The sequence below is a fragment of the Cavia porcellus genome, unplaced genomic scaffold (assembly GCF_034190915.1).
Source record: "Cavia porcellus strain 051 isolate PalLab524CR breed Dunkin Hartley unplaced genomic scaffold, mCavPor4.1 scaffold_16, whole genome shotgun sequence".
NCBI classification, from domain to species: domain Eukaryota; kingdom Metazoa; phylum Chordata; class Mammalia; order Rodentia; family Caviidae; genus Cavia; species Cavia porcellus.
The window spans coordinates 49,877,852-49,890,936 of NW_026947499.1; the positions used below are offsets into that span (position 1 = coordinate 49,877,852).

General features: G+C 43.4%; 1 protein-coding gene across 9 annotated transcripts in view; it reads left to right on the top strand.

Moving 5' to 3' along the window:
* LOC100714342 (von Willebrand factor A domain-containing protein 3A) overlaps positions 1-10,145 on the top strand; it is a 143,252-nt gene extending 133,107 nt beyond the window's left edge. For 2 of the 9 annotated variants that reach the window (XM_063226644.1, XM_063226646.1), the window contains 9 exons: positions 609-740; positions 1,664-1,772; positions 4,015-4,159; positions 5,113-5,261; positions 5,648-5,795; positions 6,806-6,929; positions 8,750-8,847; positions 9,032-9,097; positions 9,271-10,145. In XM_063226644.1, coding sequence (XP_063082714.1) covers positions 609-740; positions 1,664-1,772; positions 4,015-4,159; positions 5,113-5,261; positions 5,648-5,795; positions 6,806-6,929; positions 8,750-8,847; positions 9,032-9,083 — 957 coding nt within the window. In that variant the 3' untranslated portion in view covers positions 9,084-9,097; positions 9,271-10,145. Of the gene's footprint in view, positions 1-608; positions 741-1,663; positions 1,773-4,014; positions 4,160-5,112; positions 5,262-5,647; positions 5,796-6,805; positions 6,930-8,401; positions 8,603-8,695; positions 8,848-9,031; positions 9,099-9,270 lie in introns of those variants that run through there. The other 7 variants (XR_010039871.1, XR_010039870.1, XR_010039867.1 and 4 more) reach the window with 7 other exon arrangements.
* Positions 10,146-13,085: the final 2,940 nt, after the last annotated feature.

Sequence of the window (13,085 nt, forward strand, 5' to 3'; positions counted from 1 at the left end):
TCCTGCCTCAGCCTGCTGACTATAGGGATAACAGATGTACACCATACCCAGTTTAGAAATTCCCTTCTTGTTCAGATAGCTTTTCTTCCTACAACCATCCAAAAAAAAGCTGAGCTTGGTTCTGACTGGCCCATCCTGGATGCCATGCTCTGATTGCCTTGAGCTGGCCATGTGGGCATCTTTAATTGTGACACTGAAACTATCCTACTGGGGTTTTCCACCAAAATTTCATGGTGGAGGATTAGCATGGGTGTTGGGGAAGCAATAATGTCCACTAAACAAGGGACTAGGAAGTACTCAATACATTTGATTTCTTTCTTTTTCTTTTTTTTTTTTTTTTGGTCTTTTTCATTTTTATCATTACCAGGGATCAAACTCACAACCACCTGCTTGCAAGGCAGGTGCTTATGCCACTGAGCTAAATCCCCAGCCCCAATACATTTGATTTCTTGTTCCCTCTTTCTCGCACACCTCTCCTTCGGAGCTGGGTAAAGAATCTGCTCAGTGAAGACCCAGGAACCTCACATTTCAAACATGAAACTTTAACAAATGAATTAGACAATTGGGTCTGAATTACCTACATAATAGTCCTTTTATTAATTCTAAAGTGGCTAGCAAATTACGGGTTGAAGAAACTGAAGATGGAGATATCCAGATGCCTGGGTCCCAGCTGCAGCCATCAGAAGTCCACACAGAGCTCAGCCAAACACTGCGATGTCATCCCCAGCATAGAGATCAATGTGAGTCTCTTTGTTGCTGTTTTCCTCCCCCAGGTCCTTGTGTCATCGTGTCACCTGCAGATGGCAGAAAGCAGAGCATGAGACCTCAGCTTCTATTCTTGCTCTAAGAACCCTAGCCCTCACCCAACAAGAGATACAGAATCCTGTTGCAAGAAAAAAAAATCAAGCCCCTGGAGGGCCTGAAATCGCACTTTAGGGATACACAGGCTTTTGGGGGAGAGAATTAAGAAACAAGTGCCAAGCATATAAGGCGATGGCCAAGGTACCCCTCTAAAATAACTAGGTAGCCCTAGCACTGATGATGGTTCAGTCAGGAGGGCAGGACATAGGGGTGAAGACAGGAAGCAAGGGGTTCCTTTGTCTATTTTCTTGTTTTGGGGATAGTAGGGTTTTTGTTGTTGTTGTTATTTTGATGCTGGAACAAGTAATTTTAGTACAAAATAGAAATCAAATCATTTCCCTCTTTGCCCTTTTCTATCCTATTATCAACATTAGAGGGAACTAAAGATAGCCACAAAATTCAAAATTACTCATTCATGAACTTTGGTCAGTTTTAGCACACTGACCCCTCTCTATCCAAGGCAGTCAATCCTTCAGTTTGAAATTTATGAGTCTCCAAACCCGCCACTTAGGATTTTCTATTTTAAAACTTGGAGATATTGTGTTTTATTTTGTTTTGTTTTTTCTGTTAATCACAGTGACTGTACATGCCACAAAACTATCACATTAATTTCCCCCACTCCTTCATAGAACTGTAAGTTTGGTAGTTTAATAAAAGGGGAAATGCTTTTAAATAAACAACTATATTTGCTGAACAGATGTTTGGGAATTGTGGCTCATAGTGGAATAAACTATTTGGAAGTGATGAAAATGTGAAATAGCTGATGGGTAGCAGCTTTTTGCCTTTACTTGCCTTGACCCAGGGAGTGGTGAGACACATTCAGTGGACACTCAGGGAAATGGATGTGTACATTGCATGCCTGGAGAAGGTGATGAGATGCTACATCCAGCGGCTTCGGTGGCTGCTGTCTGGTGAGCCTGCCTGCTGACCTGGGGGTGGGGGAGAATGAGGGCAGTGGAAGGCTAACCCCAGGGACACAAGGGTCAGTCCTTCACCCAGGGTCAGGTTCTACAGCACAGTCTGGTCAGGGGATTAAGCCAGGTGGGTCATGCATAAGCAGTATGAGTTTGGGGTTCAGAGGTCAAGCAAGGTGCTGGGTGGCAGAAGGAGGAGCACAACCATAGAGCTAGAGAGATCCCATGGCTGTCCAGGCTGTCCTGCAAGGCCATCTGCCTGCCTTGCCTTCCTGCACATGGCTAAAACACCTCCCTTACAGGAATCCCATCAACCAGTCGTCAAAATAGAGATAGGAGGGATCCTGACCAGGAAGAAGCCTCTGTTGTCAAAGGAGGCAAGCAGGGAAGGCGGGTGTGGAGAGCCAGGGTGCTCTCCCAGAGGAGAGTGGGCTGGGATGAAGAATCCATCTGGGCATTAAGGCCAAGAGAATGTAGGCTTTGGGGCCTGGGGGATCCCAGGAACAGTAGGAGAAAGAAGGGAATCTTACATAGAGATCCTACAGGAAGCTTGTGTGGGCCGCACAGGTTCCAGGGAAAACTCACTGGGTCTAGCTATAGTACAGCTCCTGTTCTAAACAGTCCCTGGGCAATGGTGCGCATCGGCAACTGCTCTTTTCCAAAGCCTCTGGGTGGGACACAAATGCAACATGCATTGTCAGACCAGATGCTAGGATGGAACAAGGAAAGAGTGCGCCCCTCTCCATTCCCAGTTCATACTACCTACGAGATGAGCATGAATACCAGGCCCAGATGCTTCAGACACTTCTTTTGTGGTAGAGTCCCCCACCTCACACAGAGGTACACATGTGAGCACTAATATTCTTAACTTATGTAGGGGGTCTTTCTCTGTCTCTGTCTTTGTCTCTCTGTCTGTCTCTGACTCTCTCTGTTTCTCTCTGTCTCTCTCTCTGTTTCTCTGTTTCTCTCTCTCTCTCTCTCTCTCTCTCTCTCTCTCTCTCTCTCTCTCTCTCTCTCTCTATTTCTCTCTGTCTCTCTCTTTCTCTCTAGTTCAGCAAATGAGTCCTGCTCACCTGTTAGGTGCTATAGAAGGGTGAAAGGCAAAACCATGGTCACTGATCTCAGGGAAAATATGGTCTAGGAGGAGACAGCTGTTAAGCAAAGAATCAAAAACAAGTCTAATACCATAAGTGTGACAAGCATGGGAGAGAAGGAGCATGGAGCTTACAGAGGCGTTTGGCCTGGACTGGAAGGTCAAAGAAGGCTCCATAGAGGAGGTGATATTAGAGCTGAGATCTGAAGACTGCACAGAAGTTAACCAGCAAAAGCAAAGAGACTGATTTAGACTTGGCATGCTGAGCAAGAGGCCAGATGCAGAGACCAGAGACTGAAAGGAAAGAAGCCAGTGCGGGCTGAGTAAGGTCCAGGGGGAAGCCAGCTGAGAGATGTGGCTATGGCACAGACTGTTATTTGTTAAGAAGGATTTCTTAAAAATCATTATAAGATTTTAAATAAGCAAAAATCAGTCAAATCAATGGTTGGAAAAATCCCTGTGGCTGCTATTTGGAAAATAAATTCTCAAGAAGGCGAAGTGAACAAGGTCCTGAGTTTGATTCCCAGTACTCCCCTTCCCCACCAAAAAGAAGGTGAAGTAAAATGAGGATGACTGAATCAGAGCCCAGATGGAAGAGTAAGACAGCTGGGAAGCCAGGGACAGTGGCACAGTATCTGTAATCCCAGCACTCTGGGAGGCTGAGGCAGGAGGATCACAAACTCAGACTCAGCTTGGGCAACCCAGCAACTTAACAAGACACTGTCTCAGAATTTAAAAAAAAGTAAAGGTCTGAGCATATAGCTCCATGTAAATGTGCTGAGTTCAGTCCTCAGTACTAGAAAAAATAAGATATCTGGGAAACAGTAACAGTGACGGGGATGGGTGACGTAGGCAGAGTTAGATTTAGTTGTTATAAACAGCAGAGCTTGCGCTGTTCCTTCTGTCTGGTGACTGACTGGCTGGAAATCCTCACAGTTCCCTACCTGCTTCCTGCTGGCTTCCCTCTTATTTTCTCTCTGTCAGGAGCATTGTCAGGGATCACCCAGATGAGTCCTAGGAGGCCCTCCAGCAGTGGGAGCAGACAAGTGGGTCCATCTTGTTCTGGAGAGCAGCTGGCAGCATTTTGTCACTTCTACTGTTCCAATGCAACAGAAGGGGACACTGCCTCTTTCTCACTTGGAACAGGGAGTCGCCGACTCTTTGGTGCCATCCTGGAGAGCAAAGTGTGCATCCTGCTGGACACTTCCGGGTCCACAGGTCCCTATTTGCAGGGGGTGAAGTCGGAGATGGTTCTGCTGATCTGGGAGCAGCTGCGGAAGCACTGTGACAGGTAGGAGACAGGGCTGGGCGGCATCAGGAGATCAAGAGGGCAGCGGGAGTTGCTGGGATTTCACTAGCCAAATACACTTCCTTCTCACAGTTCTGAACAGCCTTGGAAGTTTCTGAAATGCTCTTCTGAATAACACTGCACAGGAAGGATCTCTGTATTCTGTTGTGATAAAGAAGGAAAATGAATGTTTTTTAGAATTCCATCTCAAGCCCTGAGACAGTTATAAGTACAGCAAAGGTACCACCATGTGGCCTTGAATTGTAGTTTTCCGCTGAACTTGATTTTTGCAGATCAAACCCAGGATCTCTTTCATGCTAGGGAAATGCCCTTCAATTGACCTGTTCCGCAGAACTTGACATTGATTTCTTCTGTGATACTGAGGATTGAACTGGAGACCTTTACACTGAACTATATTCCAGCCTTTTTTTAAATTTTTTTTTATTTTGAGATATGTTTTCAGTAAATTGCTAAATTGCCCAGGCTGGGCTCAGACTTGCCTCAGATCCTCTTGCCTCAGATTTCCAGAATGCTGGGGTTACAGGTGTGCAGCACCAAGCCTGGCGTGAACCTGATTTTTTTAAGTGTAAGAAATTGTCCTTTCTACCTAGAAGGAGAAGAGCAATAAATACTGGTTCTAGGCTGGAATTTGTTTTTGCCTTAATGTTACTAAGAATAAATATTCATTGAGCACTTCCTGTGTGACAGGCACTTTACACACATGATTTCCTCAGTCCTTAGAAAGGTTAAATAACTTGCCCAAGACCACATACTCAAGCAGTGGCTGAGCTGGGAGTTAAATGTGTTTCTGTCTTAGGGGTTCACAGCCCTCTCCCAAGGCCTTCAGGGATCTTCAGTGAACAGGCCTCACAGAGGTGACCGCAGCAGAATCAACACAGGCCGTTCTAATCAGTCTCCTGCCTCCTCCATCACACCTTTTCTCTCCTCCTTCCCAGTTTTAACCTGCTCAGCTTTTCAGACAGCCTCCAGCCGTGGCAAGACACTCTGGTGGAGACCACAGATGCAGCATGTCGCGAAGCTATACAGTGGCTGACCCACCTGCAAGCTCAGGGGAGTACCTCAATCTTGCAAGCATTATCGGCAAGTACTGCCATTGAACTCAACCCTGAGAGCAGAATCAAACACCTCCATCCCCTATGCTGATGTTGCATGATTTACAAAATGTTTCTCATCTCCTCCCACCCCAACACAATGAGAAAGGATTCTTGTTCTTACTTTAGAATGAAAACAGAGGCTCGGAGAGGTTAAATGACTTATTTGGGGTTAATCAGCTAAGCAGCAGGATGTACTCAGCGACTTCCTTGATCTGTCTTAGGCTAAATGAGAGCCTCAGGCTTAATGGATAAGTCTGTAGCACTCAGACACATTTTCCTTAGAAACATTAGGGACCACTGTCAGGCTTTTGGTTTCTCTCCTTCCCGGTAAGCCCTGTCTCCCAAGGTGACCACATCCCTGTGCTCTCTTAGAAAGCTTTCAGTTTTCACGATGTGCAAGGACTATACCTGCTGACTGATGGGAAGCCGGATACGAGCTGCAGCCTTGTTCTTGATGCTGTCCACAGACTCCAGGAGGAAAGGGATGTGAAGGTGCACACTGTCTCCCTGAGCTGCACAGACAGGTAGGCAGTGAGGAGTCAGACTGAGCTTGCATCTTCCCCCAGCGCACTCCCTGGATCTGAGCTTCTTACCTTCTTTTGACACCGGCCTCTCCTAGGGCTTGTCCTATGAGTCAAGAAACAGGACATGGGGGCTGGGGATTTAGCTCAGTGGCTCAAGTGCTTGCCTGGCAAACACAAGCTCATGAGTTCAATCCCTGGTACAAAAAAAGAGAAAGAATCAGGAAATGCATTGTTTTCAGAGGGTCTGGTAGATGTTACACCACAGAGCAAAAGCCCCTCTTTTTACTCCAAACTGATCCATCAACAGCCCACTCTTTAGGGAATGCAGCTGATTCACAGTCATGTCATCTCCTTCCCAACCTTTCTTAGGAATGTATTTGTGAATATTTAGGGAGGAAGTGTGAATGTTCACATTTTGAGTGTCTAGAGAGGAAAACATAATGAATTAACATAGTACCATTATTTTTAACAACAATCACTATAGAAGAATGTGTTTTAGATATGACTCAGATCCTTCAGCACACACACAAAAAAAAAAAAAAAAAAAGAAAGAAAGAAAAAAGAAAACTTCGTGGTCTAAGGATATAGCTTAATGGTAAAGTATGCATAAGGCTTTAGGTTTGATCCCTAGCACCCAAACAAAGAAAACAAAAACAAAACAAAACCCTTTATTATTAGCAAAACTATTACTTAGGTGCACAATTTCTCTATTTGTCTAAGTTGCAAGCTTAGGCCTAATCCACATAGACACTGGAGAGATGTCCAATAAAGGAGCCAGACTGTTCTGGCCACGTGTTTTGAGGAATCCAGGCCAAATGGGAACCGTAACACAGTGAATCTCCGTAAACTGGCCAGGAAGTGTACTTGGTGTTGCTAACAATGGTGTCAGTGGTGCAGGCAAGGGCCACTGCCCGGGTGCTTTCCTTTAGCCCCGTAGGCTTAAGTTCCCCATGGGTCTGGGGGCTCAGCTAGTCTCCCTGACTCTCTGTGAGCCTCTATTCCTTCCCTAGAGCCGCAGTTGAGTTCCTGAAGAAGCTGGCTTCCCTCACCGGTGGCCGTTACCACTGCCCAGTCAGTGGGGACACACTCTGCAGGATGCACAGCCTGCTCACCAGGGGCTGCATCGATGAAAGGGTAGGTCATGAGGTGCTGAGCTCAGTGGCTGGAGAACAAAGAGTTTGGCCCCAAGAAATGTTCACAGGTGTGGATTTCCTTCTGAGATCAGTTTCTCTTGTAAGACAAATGTTACTAAAAGGGGTTGTGCTACCCTGAGGCTCTCTTAAATGCTGAGTCCTCTCTATGTGGGGAAAGAAGGAGGTTTTGGGGGTATGATTAGTAATAGTTTATATTTGTTGAGCACTTGCTATGTACAAGTACTTTGCTTGATAACCTGAGTTTTAATCCTCCTGGGCACTATTGTATTCACTTAGATTTGCAGTTAGGCTCACAAAGACTGTGAAACATGCCTCAAATCAGAGGAAAGGGTGAAGCTGATGCCTAAGACCCCATGTTCATAACCTCTGCACTTTCATCTTTGTGGATCTGCCCTCTGGTGTTCAATTAATTGAAACACAGATATTCAGATCATCTGTTAACAGATCCAGTGATGTTTCAGGCTGTCTACTAATAAATCTTGTGAAGTCATAGGTTACAATGATGCTCTTCTAACTTGATAGAAAAAAATAATGCATATATTTAAACTTTTTAAAGCATGGTATGTTGTCACTCATAACATTTCTTCAGCAACAAGTGATCAAGTAACCAATCAGAAGCCTAGATTTCTTTTCAGGGGACACAGCAAAATTTTTGAAGTCTATGTAGCCTCATACGAGTCCTTTGTTCAAGGAGCTTCTAGGGACAAATATTACTAAGGGCAGAGCAAGTTGATAAAAGTAACAAAAATTCACCCAAGTATCCTTCTGACATGGGAAGATAATCGACAGTGTTATGCAGCGTCTCAGTTTAAGACCTTGTCAAATCAGCTTCTGTGAATGTTTTTATTTTGTTTTTTTGTCTGCCGAATAGGAATACTACTTACAGGGAGATGGGACAGCTTCACCTCTTTCTTAGAATTTAATTGTGAGAATTTATGTGTTTATAGCTAGACTCATAGCCAGGCATGGGGCACATGCCTGTAATTCCAGCACTCCTGAGGCTGGGCAGGAGGATCATTATAAATTCAAGGCTAGCCTGGGCTACATACTTGGTTCATATTGAACTACATAACGAGACCTTGTCTCAGAAGAAGGAAAGAACGAAGGAAGGAAAAAGGGAGGAAGGAAGGAAGACTAGAGAGAGAGAGAGAGAGAGAGAGAGAGAGAGAGAGAGGAAAAAGCAAAGCAAGCTACACTCTACTGGGCATGGTGGCACCTCTAATCCCAACTATGAGGGGCTGGGTAGGAACTCAGCCTGGGAAATTCATCTACTTAGCCAGAATCTGACTCAAATTTAAAATAATAACAACTTTTTTAAAGAGTTGTAGCTATAGCTCAATGTGAAGGTCCAGAGTTCAAACCCTAGAGCCACAATATATTAAAAAATGAGACTGGGGTCTGGAATTTCAGTAGTTGGCATTTTTTAAAAGCATACCTATGATCCTCTACTAGGAGAAATCAAGGGCTAAAACATTTTTACTGACGGAATAGCAGTAAGATAAAGAGTCTATGCCATTTCTGTTGGCCTGGAAAGGGAGCAGCTTCACTGAAGTTCAGAGACCAACTTGGTTTGCCCCTGCCCACTTCTCACATTGACTGCCGGGTATCGTATTGCAAAGTGTGCTGTATGCAAAGTGACTGCCTAGACTGATGGTAAGCTCCCTACTTCTAGAGACATGAGGCCCACAGGATTTCCTACCTTCAGTGGGAGGCTGCCTTTAATGTACTGTGATTGGGAATTTTCAGATCTCATCTGGTCATGTAACAGATTGAACTTCACACTCATTTACCCTTTCCAAGGATCCCCCACTGCCACTGTTTGAAGGCGATGACTTGAGGAGACTAGCCCAGGAGATCACCAAAACCCGGAGATTCCTTGCACAAGCCCAGGTATTCAGGTATGTTCTTCAGGTGGCCCTCCCACCTACCTGTGCTCCAGCCCAGCTGGACCCTGGGCCCCATCAAGAGAAGCCCATCCTGGTCAGGGCACCCTTGCTTCAAGACCTTCTGTCCTGCTTCTCCCCACTCTCCAGGCCTAGAAATCTGGGCATCAAGGGAACTGTATTCCTTCCTTTTCTGCAGATCCCAGCTCCAGAAGAAAAGTAATGACGCACCGCAAGTTACTCTTTGTTAGAGTAGTATTCTCAGGTAAGGCAAAAGACAGACTCCCCACCTGTAGAGTGCCTGCTAAGGGCCAGGTGGCATGTTCTGTTTTGTAGACAGTTGTAACTATGGGGAGGGCAAGAAATTATGACTCTTCTATACAGAAAAGTCTATCCCCAAAAGAAACATTCACTGAGTTCATCTTGGCTCTGGTGCAGGAGGACACAGAAAGATATAACTTACAGATTATCCACAGGAGAGACCAGTCCAGACACCAGGGCATGCTGAAAGTCTGGAAAGAAAGAGTCTGTTCTGTGAGTACAGAGCCATCTGTGGGTCTTTGAGCCACCCTTCCTGTCCTTCTCTGTTCTCCAACATTCCAGTAATAAGATTGATGTTCACTGGAATGTTCTTGTCACCTTCTGCCTGGGGACTCTCAGCTCAATGACATCAGCTCCACTGTGAAGATGCTCCTGGGACAGAGCTAAGATCTCCAGGCAGAGTTGAAAGCTTCCAGCCTTCCTCTTGTAGCAGCCTGACTAATACTTTTTGTTGTACTTGGCACTTGCTTGACTATCTAACTCTCCTCCTTCAGTGGCTCCCCCAGAACGAGGCCACAGTCCTAACCATCTGGAGATTTCCAGCACCTGCCATATGGCAGACATGTGATAAGCTGAACATCCTGCAGAATGTGGGAGTTCCACTAAGGAAACCAATCAGCTGAGGCTGTTTTTCCTTGGGGCCTCCCTATTTTCCTTACCATCTATGGGCCAATCCAGATTCCCCAAGTCTGCCTGACTTGAGCAAAAAAGCTAGCGATGTCCACCACCCCACCCACTCCTGCTCCACCAAACTGAATTGAAGGCTGCTTCACAACCCAGTCCAAAGTGAACATTCTGCTCAACTCTGAAAATCAGGCTGGATCTGGCTCCACTGTGGACACATGAAATGAATGTGGTTATGCTATATCATCTGTGGTCATTTTCTAACATGAAATGGACGTGGTGCATGTTATATCATATGTGATCATTTTCTAAAATTGGAAAAGTGCTTTTATTTCCATGATTAAAGTCAAAGTTACTTGGTTGCCTTATTTTGGTTTTTGGTGGTTGTCATTATTTGTTCTTCAGCAGTATAAAGGATTAAACCCAAGGTCTCACACATACTAGGCAAGTGCTTTACCTCAGAACTACATCCCCAGCCTAATTTTAACTGTTTAAAGTGATCATTGGTATATGTGTGGATAAATATTTAGTGAGGCTACACTTCCCTGAGTCATCAGAATATAAAAATAATATAAAATCAAATAGAAAAACATAATTATCTTCATTTTTAAAAATAGGCCAAAAGCTCAAGCACAAATAAATAATAGGTTCATGAAAAAGTACTCAACAGGCTTACCTAGTCACAGAAATGCACATTAAAACCACGATAAGATACCACTATACACACACTAGAATGGGTAACTATAAAAAGACTGACAATGTCAAGATATAGAGCAACTGGAGTGCTTAAATATTGCTAGACTAGGAGTGGAACTCAGGTAGTATAAATTGGCTCAACCATTTTGGGGAACTATCTGCCAATTTCTACTACAGTAAAACACATGTCTATCTATGTCCATGCAGTTCTACTCTAAAATAAATGCAGGATCACCTATAAAAGAAAGTCTATCTGAATCACAGCAGACTTCTCAACACAAACAATGAAATCAAGAAGAGCATGGAGTGAAGTATTTCAGATCCTAAAGGAAAACACCTTCCAACCCAGATTGATATATCCTGCAAAACTGTCCTTCAAAATTGATGGAGAAATAAGATACTTGCATGACAAAGAACAGCTGAAGAATTTCATGATCACCGAAACAACCCAGCAAAGAATATTGAAGGACATTTTAGATACACATAGGAAAAAGCCACTAAGCAAGGCAAACAATTAAACAGAGGAGAAAGGTAAAAATTCAACAGCAGAAAGATAACATGTCAAAAATAAACTAATATCAGTTATAACCATTAATGTAAATGGTATCAATTCACCAATTAAAAGAAACAGACTGGCAGATTGGATCAAGAAACAACATCCAACCATTATGTTGTATGCAAGAAATGCATCTAACCCAAAAGGAAACTCATAGACTGAAAGTCAAAAGATGGAAAACAATACTTCATGCAACAGAAACCAAAAAAAAAAAAAAGCAGGGATAGCTATTTTGTTTACAGACAATGTGAACTTCAAACCAAGAATGAGCAAAAGAGATAAAGAGAGTCACTACATACAACTTAGGGGAAAACTTCAAGTGGAAGAGATAAAAATTTTAAATATATATGCATCAAATTCGGGAGCACCTAGCTATACAAGCAAAATGATTCTTTGCTTTCTGGAAAGATGTCAAGAAAAGATTCTAACGTAAAGCAACTCCAGCCTGGTGGCTGAGCTGAGAGTTAAAAGGACTCCCCCTAGAAGCAGCTTTGGGTGGTGTGGTCTGTTCAGGTTTATTGTCACCACATATCATGGCCTGGCAGGCTCATCAACAGTGGAAATCTATTGCTTACAGTTTTCAAGGCCGGAAGCTCAAGGACAGGGTTGCACTCCTTCAGGGGTCTGTAGCTGGGTGGCAGGCTCCTAACTTCTTATTCTCTGTGTCCTCCCATGGCGGAAGTGGTGAGGGGTCTCCTTCTGGCCCCCTCTACCTTGGCACTACCCTCATTTGTGAAGGGGTGACCCTTCTGACCCAGTCGCTGCCCAAAGACCCCACAAATATTAAAAGAAATGAAAAATCAAATAAGCAATAACACAATTACAATGGGAGACCTTAACACCTCATTGACACAAAGAGACAGATTAACTAGACAGAAAATCAGCAAAGAAATAACTGAATCACACCTGTGAACAAATGGACTTAGTGAATGTGTACAGAGTGTTCCACCCAACAACATCAGAATATACATTCTTCTCAGCAGCACATGGTACATTCTCTAAAATAGACTACATACTAGCCCAAAGAATATGCTTAAGTAAGTGCAAAAGAAATGAAATTATTCCATATATGTTATCAGATCATAGTGCCATGAAACTAGAAATTGTAGGGTTTTTTTTTTGTTTTGTTTTTGGTTTTTTGGTACTGGGGATTGAACTCATGACCTTGTACTTGCCAGGCAGGCACTTAGAGTACTGAGCTAAACCCCTGGCCCAATGGAACTAGAAATTAATGACAAAAGAAAGTTCAAAAACCCCACAAACACATGGAAATTGAATAATACACTCCTGAGCAATCAGTGGGTCACAGAGGAAATTAAAGAAGAAATTAATATCTACAAGCAAATGAAAATACAAATACAAATTACTGGAACATGTGGGATGCAGTGAAAGCAGTCCTCAGAGGAAAATTCATTGTGGTGAATTCCCACATCAGGAAAACAGAATGAGCACAAATAAACAACCTGAAGCTACACCTCAAACATATAGAAAAAAAAGAGCAAGTCAAACCCAAAGCCAAAAGAAGAGAGGAAATCATAAAGATCAGAGCAGAAATCAATGCAATAGAGACTAAGAAAACAATACAAAGAATCAATGAATCAAGAGTCAGTTCTTTGAAAGAATAAATAAAATTGGCAAGCCCCTAGCCAACCTTAGTTTTAAAATGAAAGAAAAAACTCAAATTCATGCAATAAGGAATGAAACGGTGACATCACTACAGACCCTGTGGAAATACAGAAGATCATCAATACCTACTTTGAAAACCTCTACTCTCATAGGTTTGATAACACAGAAGAAATGGACACATTCCTAGAAACATATGAATTACCAAAGCTCGGTCAAGAAGATGTAAAATTGCTGCATAATCCAATTTCAATTCATGAAATATTTTCAATTTAATTATATTTTCAATAATTAAAACCTCACCAACAAAGAACAGCTGAGGGCCAAATGGATTCACTGCAGAATTCTACAAGAAATTCAAGGGAGACTTAATGCCGACACTCCTCACATCTTCAATGAAATCGAAAGGGAAGCAATTCTCCCTAACTCATTC